Below are 17,018 nucleotides of genomic sequence, written 5' to 3' on the forward strand. Positions count from 1 at the left end.
ATGTAATATTCAGCAAGTGCCAAGCCATGTCATGAAAGTTGAGTATTAATTTGTTAATTAGCGATAGATTCGATATAAATCATAATAATTAAAACAGATATTGATGTTAAAAGGTATCCAAAAAGCTTATCAAATTCTTTTTTTTAAAAAGTACACGAACTTTTGCACTTATTCCAGTCACTCAAAATATTCAGCCTTACGTTAAAATCTGAATCTTTTTCTGCTGTAATACTCTCTGAACTGGTGCTTGCTCTTAAAATTATGACTATAACGAAAATTACAAATTCACTCGGTTCTAATTGTAGAATTCTCCAAACTTTTACAGATTGATGTTCAAGAAGGACTAGAGATTAATACTACAACTTTTTCCTACCTATTATGATAGTAGATTATAGCAGAAAAACGTTTTAAAAAATGTAAATATCTGGGACTATAAACGGATACGACGATTTCCTATCTTAAGGTTACCGCACTTACCATAATTTTTTCCACGAGAACTGTTGGCCTGGCATTGATGTATAAAAGGAAAGCAATGTCGACGCCAATACCTATCAGAATTCCGTATTCTACTCCTACCACGAGACAGGCAATGAATGCTGTTACAGCAGGCAACAAGTCCCTCTCTGAAATAGTAAAACATTATTATTTAATACAAAATATAGTATTGGAACAATTTTTTCATATGTGAAGGAAAAATATAGCAGAATGAAGATCTCCCTATGCACTCCATTACTTTTTGAATTCTGGTGTTTTAATGAATATATATAGGGGAAGGTAGTACACAGTGGATCAATTTTTAAAACTTTCAGCATAAATCCATTTAATGCAACTATTACTGGAATTTGTTTAGTGTAGAACATGGACACATGTCTCCACTACATTCGTAAGTAATTTATTAATATGAAGCGCTGCTCTGTATTTTACAGTTACAGTTAACGCTAATGCTTGTAAAGTGATTCACTGTGTACCACCATCGTACACAGTGGATCATATATGCGTACACAGTGGATCAAAGGAACAATGTATTGAAAGTAATGAATAGAAACCGTATGATAGGGGCCCATCATCTGAAAATCTCCAAATCTACATAAAATTGTAAACATTATTGTCAAAATCTTTATTATTCACAATACAAAATAAATTTTAAAATTCTAAATAATAGTTAGAATCGAAGTATTACAAGCATCTTAATAGCATAGCATTAATTTCAGAAATTGATTACCAAAATAAACAATACAAACGACTGTTATAAAACAAACTTTTTAGACAATTAAATTGATATTTTGTACGGAGAATCTTTGATTTTGGATTAGTAAATTTAGTAGTTATGCACAATAGCATAATCAATTTGTTATAAAATGGAGAATTTAACTTTCTGTACTGAATTCAATTAGTCTGATTATGCAAATTATTAGTTTCACTATGACGACAAAAATATATGTCCAGCTCGACAATATCATCCTTTGAAACTTCAAAAGGTTAACGGAGATCAATTCCATGGAACTCTACCGGCAACCTGATATTAACAGACAGTATTTTATTCTTCACAATAAGAGGTTTTGGAAGTCGTCTTACTATTCAAATATTGTGTGTGGGTGAAATATCTGGATTATTTGGGTGGACGAAACTTTCGTGTATCTTCTCACTTCTTAGAAACGAAATCTAAAAATCATTTTCTTTATTTTATCCGTTTTGCTTCATATTGCTGCTGAATTTGAACTCCTTTTTTTCACTAGCTTCTTTCTCTGTTATTACTTTCTTGGATGTCTGATCTGTTCTAGTTCATGTCCAAGTTGAAAATACGTGAAAGGCTACAGAATTTGGGATATTTCGTAGATAAGTTACGTAAATTACTAAGGAATGCCTCAAAATTGTGTTTGTTGAATGACATCAATCTTGAGAGTCTAAGATTGACGCTATTCAACACATCTTAGGGATTTCGAATACTAAGATCTTTATTACGATTCACTCTAGACCTGAAATTTTGCTTTTTTCCCCACTAAGCAGGTATCGATATATTGTTGTTCTTGTCAATTTCATATGCCAAACGCCTCACGGCAACGTAGACTAAGACATCTTGTTGCACATTTTTATGTATTTCGGAAATAAATGCTCCAACTCTGAAGTGAATATTTGTCGTACAGAATAATTTGACTTCATTTTAACATTGTCACCTGGTACTTTCTTATTTTTTTGACACATCTGCTCAAAGTTGTGTAAGCAATGTTCTTCAATTTACCAACGCTGCTAATAGAATATACCTGCTCCACCACTAATTGCACTGCTTCTCTCATTTAAATAAATGTCTTTCATGTTGCCTTGCGTATATTTCCTTGTGGTTAAACCATTAATCTGTAACGTGTAACATGATATTAAAAGCTCCGTGAAATGCCAATACCATGACTTGTTTCTAAACGAGTATGCCAAATACATTGACTTCTATAAACACAATGAGGTACAGAGGGATCAGTCCACTGTGTACCACACCGATGTGATCCACTGTGTACCACACCGATGTGATCCACTGTGTACTTGTTGGTGTCAACCCAAACAGTTTCCCACAACAAGGAACTATTAAAGTAGAAGAACAAAATAAACAATGCTACATTACAAATACATTCTTACCTACCTCCCGTGTCCGTGATATTCTAAATTACAAGATAAATCACAGCGTCAGAGCATTCACTCCTATTACTTCATTTTTTACTTCAGCATAAGGAAAACATATTTTTCACTTCACCACAAATGAGAAGCATCCATTGTTGTTGACATTTCGTTCATAAGTGTGTAATGTGAAAACAGAATAACTGACATGCGCTAGTTGAATTTGTGCAATAAATAAATGAATAACGCCTTCTGATCCACTGTGTACACTGATCCACTGTGTACTACCTTCCCCTATATATATATATATATATATATATATATATATATATATATATATATATATATATATATATATATATTTATTTCATGTAGAAGTAAATTCTTAATATAATAAGCTACCACTTTAACATGTCCATAAAGCTACTGTTGTAACAGCTGCTTGGGAATGCCAGATTTTTTTCAAAGAAGAAACAGGAAGACTTTTAGCGATATGTGAAATTCTAAAGGGTCTTTCCTAGTAAGATAGTGAAATCGGTCCATGATCCAAATTGGGTTGCTATTGACCTAAAAGGTTACCCTTGACCTAGAACTACCTCAAAAAAATTTTGAACCCCTCCCCCTCCCCTTACTCAATTATCGTATCATATATGCTAAAAATTGAATTTTTTTTTAAATTTTGGTGGGGGTGGTCGAAAATTTTTGAAAGTTTCACAGATTGTAGGTACTATCTAGATGTCAGTGTGCATTTTTTTCAAAACCATCGATGCGTATTTTCTTTATTTTTTTGCGTGTTGAAAATGTCAAAAAATTGTAGAAACAATTTGGGAAGGGATACGTCACTAATTTTTTGGTTAAAAATTTGTTATACCATTAGGTACAACAAATATTTTTTCGTGGCCTGAAAGTGATGGAAACATTGTCAAAAAGAAATAAAACTGAAAACAAACGTGTTTTTTGCACAGTTTTCCCACCATTTTAGGGTCCTCAAGGTGAGGGCCCCATCAAACAATCCTTTGCCAAAGTTCACAATTTTCCTTTCTCTTTTGCGTCCCTTCCGCTTTTGTCGTTCTTCGGCTGCTTCGATTGTGTCCATTTCGGAATAGAAACACCAAATATATCTCCGTAACAGTGCTTCCACTTCAGGCGACTCTTGCACAACGAAGTTACACACACCTCGCGTCGGCTCCTCGTATCTATCAGTGCTTGCTTCAGTGGCCACACACAGTGACGCTCTCTACCACGATGGTTTTGAAAAAAAAAATAGCACATTTACATCTAGATAGTATCTATAAACTGTGAAACTTTCAAAATTTTTCGACCACCTCCACCAACATTTAAAAAATATTCAATTTTGAGCACGTATGATACGATAATTCGGTAAGGGGAAGGGGTAGGAGATCAAAAAAAATTTTGAGGCAGTTTTAGGTCAAGGGTAATCTTTTGGGTGAGTAGCGGCCTAATTTGGATTAAAGACAGATTTCACTATCTTACTAGAAAAGACCCTTTACACCAACAATCTAAATTCAGTTCTCACATAGTACATTCGAATAATTTTGATTGAAATTGAAGCATTGTCATTTTTGAAAAAGAATCCAAGATAAAAACTAGTTGAGAATGCTCGAAGAGCATTGCCACAATGAACATAAAAAGATTTTTTTTTCGAAATGTATATGAAATGATACACTTACATATTTGGAACCTGTATATTAGGGAATCTGTTGAATTAGCTACACTGAGCTATCACTTTTTATCAACGTATATATACTGAAAATGCAGATATAACCACTGGTTACCTGTTACTATTTGGTACCAAAATGTTCACCATCTTCTTAGGTATGGGTCAACACCAATATAATCTCTCTATGACTTACGGTTCCCGAGATATGGTTCTTTAAATCTCCGAAGTCAGCACTTTTTTTTTGGACAATATCTGGGGAGCGGTGGTCTATTGGCCAGTGGCCACAGATTACTATCTAGTACGAAAATGTTCACCATCGTCTTAGGTATTGATCAACATTAATATGAACTCCCTATGACTTATAGTTCCCGAGATACGGCCCCATAACTCTCCCGAAATCCGAACTTTTTTGGGGCCAATATCTGAAGAGCGGTAAGAGTGACGTGAAAAGTTACATAACTTTCTCAGATAGTTTTTAATGCTCTATCGAATGCATGGCTCAAAAATGAAAAATTCGCAAATAATAGACACACACACACATACACACACACACACACACACACACAGACATAGACATAGAGAATTCAGTAAGTTCGTTGAACACAAAAACGTGCATTGCACTAATCTTCGTTGCCTTATAATTCTAATTTTAATGAAAACTTTACATTTCTTAATAATTCCATATTCCTTTTTATACATTAAAAAAACTGCTTTATCAATATTTCAAAATTCACAATCATCTAGGATTCCTCTTTTTATTAGTACTGTTCCTTATATCAGTCCATTTATTACACAATACTTAATTATAGCCGTAAGCTACTTAAAAGTAATGATTTGATCTTTGTGTTCTCTTCTTAAATGTAACAAAATATTTCACTCTTTCGTACTAATATATACATTTGTTTTTATTTATCTAAAATATTTAAAAAATATCTTTCCAGTAGTATATAACAAACAGGTTGACTGCCATGAGACACGAAATCTGGTCTCACATACATATCTTGTGTAGGCCACGAGACCTGTTTTCAGGTTTCACTCCAACAACTGCTTCAGGCCTTGAGGTCTTTATCAATACCTCACCTCGTACTTGATAATATGGATTGAAATATTCGTTTGGCCTCAGAAAGTTGCAAAGTGATCGTAGTCCGTGGATTTTTTTTATAGTATGTGTTTACAATATAGAAATAAACAAAAATCACAGAAATAATGGTAATTTTAAAATTTCGCGGCGTGGCCCCAAGCTAAGGAAACCACTTTACCCTCGTGGCAGTCAACCTGTTAAAAGTGTCCAGTATTGATTATTAAAAAAAAAGGAAGAAATCATTTTACAAGGAAAATAAAAAGAGTATAGCGTAAAATATGTCAAAAAACATAAAACTTACAAGGAAAGAAGTTCCATTAAATTGAGTCCCCCAATTCCAAAACATCTCTTGTCCATTTCTCGCGAATGCATTTTTTTCATGTTCTTTATTTTCCAATACTTAATTTCAAATAATAAATTATATTTAATGTGTTCAGGTTAATTATTTGACATTTTACAAAACTAATTTTACTTATCTTCAGGTGTAGAAATTAAGATGATTAATATTTAAAAAAAAAAAATGATTTTACGAAAGTTTTATAAAATGAACAAGAGACATTTTGGAAACGGGCAACACAACTTATCTATCGTTTATACAGGGTTAATTTTTTTTAACACATATTTCATTTGGGTCTAGAATTTCTAACTGAAGTCCGATTTTCATGTGGTTTGTGACAAATGATCAAGGAAGGATGGGAGATTTATGAAACTATGTTTACTTGTCTAAATTCATCCAGGATAATATCGGCCACGCCTCAAGAAAAACAGAAAATATTCGCTAGTGTACCTTAGAACTGAAAAGAAGTACGGTGCGGTGTGGAGATTTGACTTTTCTTCGTTAGATCGTAACCTCGCAACGGTCAATAAGAAACAAGAAACTGGGCAGTGGTATTGGGAATTGTGGTGTACAGTTCATTGGTACTGTGTGAGTATGATCAGGACACAGTGAGAATAAGAATAGTGTACTCTTTGGAGCAAAATTAGTTTATTGTTAAAAGTTTTTGGAGAACGGAATCTGTTGTTGCTAATCAAATGGCATTTGGAAACAAATTTGCCTCACGTTCTGCTCCAGACAGGAACAGAATATTGTCGCTAATTGGAAGAAACAGGATTCGCTAATTGGAAGGAACAGGTCTGTGTCGCTAAATGAGACACAAAAGCATCGGACCTCGCAGGTGGGTGTTGTGGAAAATGTCTGTTATCAACTCCTTATGTCGCCCAAGAAATCTCTCCATCGTTTGTCGCAAGAAATCGGCTATAGCTAGTCAACATGTGATTTATGGATGTTTATGGGTGTTACCACTAACACTTAATTTGTATCAGGCCCGCAACCAGAGGGCTACGGGGACCAGGCCCCCTCTAAACTTTTCGTGGCCCCTCCAGACCTCAATACAAAATGCTACTATTGATACAAAAAAAAAAAATTGTAGGAGAATTTTTAATGACTTTACCCCCCTAATATATTCATGGCTCCCCCAAACCTCTGAGGCTGGTTGCGGGCCTGATTTGCATTCTGCAATTTCGCTTCAAAAATCCAAAACCTCATTCCAGTTGTAAGGTACACTGGCGGATATTTGTTGTTTTTCTTGAAGCGTGGTCTATCCTACCCCGGATGAAATTAAACCAGTAAACATAGTCCCATGAATCTCCCATCCTTCCTTGATCATTTGTCACAAACCCCTCGAACATCGGACTTCAGTTATAAATTCCAGACCCAAATGAAATCCATAAGTTTTTATTTTAAAAAATATCACTCTGTATTAAAATATTGTGCTTTCTTCTTTCAGCCAAACTTCATAGACCCGATATATATTGTATAATGCTAAGGATAATGACAAACGAGTAGTCACTAACTTAGTGCTGAGAATATTCAACGCATCTGAGTGCGTTAACAATTTGGCGTTTATAGTTTATACTTACATGTATACGAAGTAGCGAAATTTAGAAATATTCAGTGGGGTAGCAAAGAATAGGGGATTAGGGGAATCCCACAGTTTAGTAGAAGAGCGAGTAAACATTAATATTGTGAAAAATGCAATCCACGTTGCATACAGAAGTATTTTTCAAAATTTGGAAGCAAGAAGTAGTGTCCTTCCAGTACAAAGTTTAGTGCAGTACTACAAAAGTGATTAATATGAAAATATAACATTGAAATGGGGTTTATTTGAAGTTATTGAAAAGAGATTTTGGCATATCGTGCATACGCTACATCTTTAACTTGTGATTAGTACAAACAAATAACGCCCACTTTTTTGCGTTGCTAATGCCGCGTTAACAGCGTCCGTATTGTCTAGGCCTGAAGACGTGTTTCACAGCAACTTCCTTCGATAATGGTAAAATAACTATTCTGTAATTTTGGGAACTGGAATTATTCACTAACTCAATATTGTTACTACGCATCATGTGGCTTATATTTTTCTGAAACTGAACAATGAAGTGAAACGAATATCGTTTCTTAGTAATAAGAAAATACCATAATTATTTATTTATTTTAAAGGATAAACAATGTCTCAATGTCTGCAAGGATCCTACGCTACTCACATGACGCATAATTTACACAGTCTATTAAATACGAAGAACAAGAATTTTTGGAATAGTAAAAAATAAATAAATAAAATAAAATAAATGCATCAAAAGATTGTGATCATGGCCAATAAATTAGTTTTTGGTTCAAGGGCCACAAAATTTTTGAACGACCCCTAAGTCAAGTTTTCTTATTTTTTACGGAATGAGCATCTCATACTGAGTTAAATGATAGCTTGGGTGTGGCTACACTATATATAGTTCTCCAGATATAAGCTGTACAAGAAAGTTTTTGATTGAGATATATTGAATCTTTTGATGCATTAATGGATCTGGGACCAGAAAATTTTTGAACAGCCCCTAAATCGAGTTTTCGATTATTATTTTTTTTCGGACTACACTAGGGTGACCAAATCGTCAACTAGAAAAAACGGGACACCTTTTATTTCTGGATAGATTGCTCTCCTATATATATATATATATATATATATATATATATATATATATATATATATATATATATATTGTAGCAGGACTCGATTTTCGAGGAAAGTAATTTGTATATTTTGATTCTATTTTGTGTTTATGTCACAAAATCATTTATTGAGGTTATGGGAATTAAATGTTGTATATGCGAGTAAATGCAAGCTGCATAAAGTTGCTAATGTTTGTGTCAGCAGTTTATTGTAAACACATGTGTACAAGAATGTCATCGTTGAGAGTCTGGCAATGTAGGAAGGAAATGTTGACAATGTGTCTATCCTCACATTAGCCAGATTCTAGAAATTGTATAAAGTGAATCTGTAAGATTTCACGAATTTCATGAGATTACGGATGTACGGAGAATTGCTTAGAATCGGGAAATCAGAACGTGTCGAGGATTGCAATTTTGAGTTTTGACACATGGAAAGAATTTGTCTCTCCATGTGAAAACGGTGTTGCACGTGCTGCAGCAGACGACAAGCAGACGACGGAGGTTGGACAAGGCGAAACAAAACTGGAGGACAAGAAGGTTTTGGGACAGTTCTCAGAGATTCGACAGTTCGTAGAGATTCGACAGATCTTGGACATTCGATAGAGAGTACTTCGAGAGTCGATAGGAAGTCTATTGTAGAGTCAATGATCAAGTTACAGTGATCATTCTTTGGTTCGAGTTTGGAGAACCAAGTTCTATTCGAGAATCAGCCAGATGACAGGAGGAGAAAATACTTCATATTCCAAATCATTCTAACAACGTAGGACATCACGCAGAGAGTAGCATTTGAGAGGAGCCATACCTCAATGCTCATTTTCGTCTTCCATCAGCAAGGAGATTCAGCGTAAAGGAGCCGAGTTCAACGCCGGAACAACGAGGGAAATACACCAGTTCATCCAGGTATGTGTAGCACCGATTCAGTATTCAAAAGCTCAATACTTGACCGTTTCTGTACTCATCTGGCAAAATGAATCTTAATATCCGTCATTACTAACGTTCTGAAATCTTACAGTACACTCTCAAGCATAACGAAATACAGTGTTTTTATTTTAATGAAGTGGACGTATCTTTATTTAAATTATCCCCAAATGAGAAACCTCTCGCAAGTTAATATCAGCGTTTGTCCCACTCATTCTAGATGGTGAGTGGAAGGCGCCTAGTTGCACTCAACTTTGCATCCCCAATTAGGCACTGAGTGGCTAGGTTGTCATGGTTGTAGATGCTGGTTTGCTTTAGCAATTGTATCGTTCCCAGTAGACATACTAACTTCGGTAGGAGATGTTTTGCGTTTCAGTCTCAGTTGATTTAAGTAAATAAAACCCACCCTTCCTACCCTTCTCTACGATGAGTGGTAATTTTAAGTATTGTGATCGTATTTTCTCGAATTAGGTTAAGGTATTAAGTTATAATGTGTTAATTGATATAGTGAATTTAAGGTTTTGCAATAAGAAAATAGTTATTCGACTCTCCCGACAAGTTAATTAAGTAGCTCGAAAGTACGTGTTATAAGAATAAGTTTAAGTAATTAATAAGTAAATGAGTAACGAAAGAATTCGTACGAGAGCACAAAAAGCGGCAAAAGGAGTACAGGTCGGAAACTTGTTTAATATTGCAAGTTCGAGTAAGAAAAAGCAAGAAAGTGTGAAACCAAATTTGAAATTAGGACCAGTCGAGAATTTTCCGTCCAGTCCTATAGCAAAATCTTATACGGAATATTTTACATCAATTTTTCCATTTGAAAGTAACGTGAATAGTGTGGCAGGACTCGATTTTCGAGGAAAATAATTTGTATATTTTGATTTTATTTTTATGTTTATGTCACGATATCATTAATTAAGGTTATGGGAATTAAATGTTGTATATGTGAGTAAATGCAAGCTGCACAATCTTGCTAATGTTTGTGTCAGCAGTTTATTGTAAACACATGTGTATAAGAATGTCATCGTTGAGAGTCTGGCAATGTAGGAAGGAAATGTTGACAATGTGTCGTTCCTCACATTAGCCAGATTCTAGAAATTGTATAAAGTGAATCTGTAGGATTTCACGAATTTCATGAGATTACGGATGTACAGAGAATTGCTTAGAATCGGGAAATCAGAACGTGTCGAGGATTGCAATTTTGAGTTTTGACACATGGAAGGAATTTGTCTCTCCATGTGAAAACGGTGTTACACGTGCCGCAGCAGACGAAAAAGCAGACGATGGTAGTTGGACAACGCCAAACAAAACCGGAGGACGAGAAGGTTCTTGGAGAGTTCTCGGAGAGTTCTTGGAGAGTTCACCGACAGTTATCTAGGACAGTTCTAGGAGAGTTCGAAGAGAGTTGAGATTGAACAATTCTTGGGAGTCCATGATCAAGTTACCGTGATCATTCTTGGGTTCGAGTTTGGAGAACCAAGTTCTACATGAGAATCAGCCAGATGATAGGAGGAGACAATACTTTGTATTCCAAAACATCATAACGACGCAGAACTTTGGCAGAGAGTTGCATTGAGAGGAGCCATACCTCAATGCTCATTTTCGTCTTCCACCAACAAGGAGTTTCAGCTTAAAGGAGCAGAGTTCGACGCCAGAACGACGTGGGAATACACCAGTTTTTATCCAGGTATGTGTGGCACCGAGTCAGAATTCAAAAGCTCAATACTTGATCGTTCTGTACCTGTCTGGCAAATGAATCTGAATATCCGTTATAACTAATATTCTGAGATCTTACAGTTCACTCATAAGCTTAACGAAATACAGTGTTTTATTTTAAATGAAGTGGACGTATCGTTATTTAACTAATCCCCAAATGAAAACCTCTCGCAAGTTAATCTTATAGTTTGTCCCACTCATTCTAGATGGTGAGTGGAAGGCGCCTAGTAGCACTCATCTTTGCATCCCCAATTAGGCACAGAGTGGCTAGGTTGTCAATAGTAATAAGCAGTCAAGTAGTACAAAAGAAGATAAAATGGCGACAGGTGTAACATTTTATTCCGATGTAAACAAACTTCCGAAGTTTGACTTGAAGATAGATAGCGATATAATTGGTTTCTTTGATGAGTTTGACGACGCGTGTCAAATGGCAGGCGTGAGTGAGGAAAAAAGAAAAGAGCTATTACCTAGTGTATTTAAAGGGAATGGTAGACAATGGATGAAGGTATTTTTAAAGAGACGGAATGTTAGTGAAACTAGTTATAAGCAATTACAGAAAAGCATAATAGAAGAATTTACACGTACAAATGTAACATTAGATATAGAGGAACGTATAAGAGAAAGGTTGCATCTCGAGGATGAACCTATAATAAATTATGTGTATGATATGCTAGTTTTGTGCGAAAGATTAGACGCTAGCATGGAGGACAAAAAGAAAATAGGGATAATTGTAGGTGGTCTTCAACCATATTTCATGGAACGAGTAGGAACTAACTCGTATTCCACAATTGATAAATTTGTAGAGGATCTTCAGAAAATAGAGAAGAATAAGTGCAAAGTAGAGAAACGCGTTAAACGGGAAAATGGAAAGGTTACTGTCAAAGACCTTTTAAAGAAAATGAGAGAACAAGTAGAAGAGGAAGATAGCGATGTGGAAGTTGACAAGTTGTTGTTAAAGAAAGAGATTAAAAATAGGGAAGACGTAAAAATTAAGCAAGAGTCACCGAGTATCACTCAATTGAGTGAGCTAGAGAAGAAAATAGAGAATTTACAGTTGACATTAGCTGCTAATTTTCAAGACCGAAGTAGTAAGGGCGACACTCTGCCTAACTTTGACCTTTTTGGGTATTATAGTATAGGACCCTAATATGTATTATGATAAATTTGGGTGGTCCACCTTGTTCCCTTTTAGGGGTACAAAATTGCCAAAATATAAACGTAAGCAATACGTAGTACCACGTGTTTGGTTTTTGGTCGATTTTATCCCCTTTGATGAGGTGTTATTATCCTATATAGTTATATGGTCATGTATAGGGGTCCATTACCTTTCATAAGATATGGGTATATTTGTGCACTCCTTTAAAATTTTGGGAGGGGTACTTTGGCCCACCCCTTAAATTTTGGAATGCGAATGAAGTAGAGGTATTTGGTTTGAGCTAATGTGTTTGTTTGACGTCGGGCAGACCCTATTTCACTTTTGGGACCCCCACACATGGACCATAGCGAATGAATTAGAGATGTTTTGCCCCGGGATTGCATTACCTATTGAAATATTTTTGCTTATGTTTACTCAGGGGCAGGGATCACTCAGGACACATAAGATCACATTGATTTACATCAGGAGTTGGGGGAGGGAGGGAGGGGAGTATCGCACCTCGTACTCTTTGATGAGTATAAAAATATTAAAATTTGGACGTTTTTTAACTTATCCTATTATCTTTCACGAGACATTTTCGTTGTATAATAGAGTACAATGATTTATTTTGGGAGTTGTCGTTCCCTTTGGAGCCTTATTACGTTATATGGAGGCGTATTTAAATATTCCCTTAAATTTGATAAGCACTTTGTGATCTATTTTGTTCCGGTTCAGGGGTGAACATGGATACCTTGGAATCGTCCCGAGTTCGATTCTTGGAAATGTTGAATTTAATGTCCCCTTGAAACGATGATGAGAAATGAGAAAACATCATAAACTTACTTGCTTGCGGATTGAAGCAGAGACCTCACACATCAGAAAAAAAAACGCTGAGCCATCATGCCAACTTCAGTGCGAGCAGTTTTGCGTATGAAAAGAACATGAACAGATTATGTTACATTACACATTTCTGCTCGTTGTTAAGCATAGAAGTTTGTTATTGTGAAATTGCAGCATGTGCTTTTACTACATCAGCATTTTTCTCAGCTGACGGACTTTTAAAGCTCAACTTTACATTTATGTCAAAGACAGTTTCGTAACATATCGATGAGTGTTACATTTTTTCAATCAAGTTTAAGGAAAATGAATCACATTTTAGATGTGGTAATTTGAATGTCGTAAGAAACTAACGAGTCAACGGTATGATGTCATGATCAAAAAATTGCGATACTAGATGTCGTAACGATTGATGTGTAAGGAGAAAAACGTGAATAATGTCACAACCAATCAGATTGCTTCTTACATCCCGTTTCGGCTCATGATACATGATGAAAGCTGTGTTTTCATTGGTTCTCCGTGATGTCATTGATTCATTTTCCTCGTTTCTGATTGGCTGATAGTGTTGTCACTTTATAGTTGAACCGTTTCAGATCTAAATAAAATTCTTAATTTCATTTTGAAGTCCTACTTCCACGAAGATCGTGAATGAACGTAGGTGTACCTCTAGTGACAGCGTGACTTTACTCCGTTCCTTGAATTTGAGGTAAGTATCGACCGCGTTTTCTTAACATCAATGGAGTGCTTTTGCATGAGCATAACATTGTTATCACTGTTTTTATTTTAGCATGAATTATTTAGCAAATGGAAAAATAACCCTCACTTACTTGACCGGGGATCAAATTAGGAATCCCACACATTAGAAGTAAGCACGAGAAATTTGTTGATTTTGGTTTAGCGTCCCTTCAGTAGTGGGGTGCTAGGAATACAGCTTAATGTTGAATTTGAGCGCATACTGGGTGTTGAACCCGGGCCACATCCCACACATTAGAAGTAAGCACGAGAAATTTGTTGATTTTGGTTTTAGCGTCCCTTCAGTAGTGGGGTGCTAGGAATACAGCTTAATGTTGAATTTGAGCGCATACTGGGTGTTGAACCCGGGCCACATCCCACACATTAGAAGTAAGCACGAGAAATTTGTTGATTTTGGTTTTAGCGTCCCTTCAGTAGTGGGGGGTTAGGAATACAGCTTAATGTTGAATCTGATCGCATACTGGGTGTTGAACCCGGGCCAGAGTTGCGTAACGCTAACCACTTAGCTCAGTTTCTGAAAGTAAACAAAGAAACTACGCACGATTTTGTTCCCCGAAAGTGAGACGTGGACCTACAATTTAATGTGGGATCTGATCTCCCGCCGAGAAACGAATTCGAGTCTTTCTTGCCTTAGCTCGAGAAAAGCAAGCGCATGAGATTTTGTTTTCGTTTCATGTTCGTCATACGTTTTAAAGTTCAGTGTCAGAGGAAAAAATGCTTACTACAATGATTCTTTCAGCACAGTTAGAAAAACAATTTCATTCATTCTTTTTTATCACTACAGAAAGTTAGGTCAGTTACATGTTGGTCCCGGGTTTGATTTCCAGTATGACGACAATAAAACGTTTCAGTAGTAGAACTATTTGAGATATGATCGTGTAGTCATTTTGATAACGTAGTGATCTCTGAATTCAATTTAATTCGTGCTTTTTTTTTTCGTTTTAGATATTTGTTTTCTTTGCCTATTCCTTTTTGCTTACCTTACCTTTTTCCTATTTGAATATGGCTACTTCTGGCTTTACTGTCTTGCGAGAAATCAATAGACATTATCGGCGTTTTAATCTCGAAGGACGAATGCTGGAAATTCAAATTAATGCTCCGGCCAGTGGCACCGATATTGTTGAGTGTGTTCAGGCCTCCTTTCAACAGATGTTGGATTATTTATTGGAAAACGTCGACGAATCATCGATGGTTGGATTGTCGATTTTATCTCACGATGAGAAGAACAAGCCATTTTATTTATCTTTCCGGCATGCAAGTAATTTGACACTGGAGACTTTATGGGCATCCTTTGATCGCATCCTTCAAAGTAACGATAGTTTTCTCATGAACGAACCGTTCATTGTCCATTTTCATCATGTGGATGTGCCCCGTGGATTTGGGAGAATGCGTCGAGGTCTTTTATCAAACGACGAATTATTAAAACGCAAGACTGGCATTTTACGTGTAAAAAACACCGACAAGAAATGTTTAGCGTATGCAATTGTGATTGCTATTGGTTTAAAGAAATATAAGGATACGAACAAGAAACTGTACAGACAATATCACAACCAGAGCAAGTGTGTTGTTATTCCAGACGTACATGAACTTTTGTCCAGATCATCAGTGAATTTAGACCATGGGGGATCTGTGGAAGAATTACGACAATTGCAACGCTACTTGACAAATTATAAACTTACCGTATACACCAGCTTTTCCGGAGAAAATATTCTGTATGAAGGGCCGGGTGGCGAAGACAAGATTCCAATCAATTTAATGTGCATCAATTCTCATTATGACATCATCACGTCATTAACGTCTGTTTTTTCTACTGGATATTATTGTGTAGCATGCCACAAAAAATATGATCATCTTAATAGACACGTTAAGAACTGTTCGGCCATGTGTGAAAAATGTTTGCAAAAACCGCCATGCAGTAAGACCAATACGGAGAAGCAGTGCCCAGAATGCAATCGTGAATTTTATGGTGAAACATGCTATACAAATCATCTAACTGTACCATACCATAAAGGCCAACCAATATGCAAGATGGTAAAACAGTGTTCCAAATGTCTACGCATTTATTCGTTTGTCCGTACAGGGGAAAGAAAACATGATTGTACAGATTATTTTTGTAATGTATGTCATAAACACGTTACGTCTACCCACCAATGCTACATGAAGCCTGATACGACTCAATTAAAACCTGGAGTTCCATCAGTGTTACATGCCAAGAAAGCTATGATTGTCTTCTATGATATCGAAGCCACACAGGATACTTTCTTCGATGAAGACACGTTCATTCATAAGCCCAATTTACTGGTGGCCCAACAAGTATGTTACAACTGTGTTCAAGATGAGGATATACATCATCCGTGTGAAGTTTGTGGACAGCGAGAACATATTTTTCAAGATGATCCGATCAATGCCTTTCTTGCGTATTTACGTCAACCACGACCCAACATCAAACTTATTGTATCTTTGGCACATAACTGTAAGGGATATGATGGTCATTTTATTCTTAAATCTTTAGTGGAAGAACATGAATTGAAACCTACTTTGATCTTGAACGGAGCAAAAATTTTAAGCATGAAAGTGAATCACTTATCGTTTATTGACTCCTTAAATTTCATGCCAATGGCTTTAAGTAAATTATCCAAGGCATTTCATTTACCAGCGACCAAAGGATATTTTCCACACTTTTTTAATACTGCTGCAAATCAAACGTATGTGGGAAAATTACCGGACATCCATTATTATGGTGCAGATGAAATGAAAGTGGATGAACGAGAAAAATTCATGACATGGTATAACGAACACCAGAACGATACGTTTATTTTCCAAAAAGAATTGGTGAACTATTGTATCCAGGACGTCAACGTACTTCGATTGGCTTGTATATCTTTCATGACCACTTTTGAACAAGAAACTCACGTCAATCCTTTCCTGGAGGCTATCACTTTGGCGAGTGCGTGCAATTTAGTATTTCGACGAAATTTCTTAAAACCTAATACTATTTGCATTCTCCCTGCACGTGGATACCGTCACAGAAACAATCAGTCACGGATTGCTTTGCAGTGGCTTGCCTACATGGAGGAAAAAGAGGGTCATTCAATTCAACATGCTGCGAGAGGAAAAGAAGTTTATGTTGCTGGTTTTCATCTGGACGGTTACTACAAAGATCCTGACACTAAAGAGAAACACGTGTATGAATTTGAAGGGTGCAGATTCCACGGCTGTCCTCTATGTGTCCCTACAGGCCGTGATCAACCCATTTATGAGAACTCCGAAGAAACAATGAACTATCGCTACGAGA

The 17,018-nt window shown here is 36.1% G+C and overlaps 1 protein-coding gene across 2 annotated transcripts in view; it reads right to left on the minus strand.

Moving 5' to 3' along the window:
* LOC145664959 (sodium-independent sulfate anion transporter-like) overlaps window positions 1-17,018 on the minus strand; it is a 398,697-nt gene that overhangs the window by 12,909 nt on the left and 368,770 nt on the right. For both annotated transcript variants that reach the window (XM_081732100.1, XM_081732101.1), the window contains exon 9: window positions 478-623. In XM_081732100.1, the coding sequence (XP_081588226.1) occupies window positions 478-623 (146 nt within the window). The remainder of the gene's footprint in view (window positions 1-477; window positions 624-17,018) is intronic.

The sequence above is a fragment of the Thermobia domestica genome, chromosome 11 (genome assembly GCF_964235325.1).
Source record: "Thermobia domestica chromosome 11, izTheDome1.hap1.1, whole genome shotgun sequence".
In the NCBI taxonomy this organism is placed as follows: Eukaryota; Metazoa; Arthropoda; class Insecta; order Zygentoma; family Lepismatidae; genus Thermobia; species Thermobia domestica.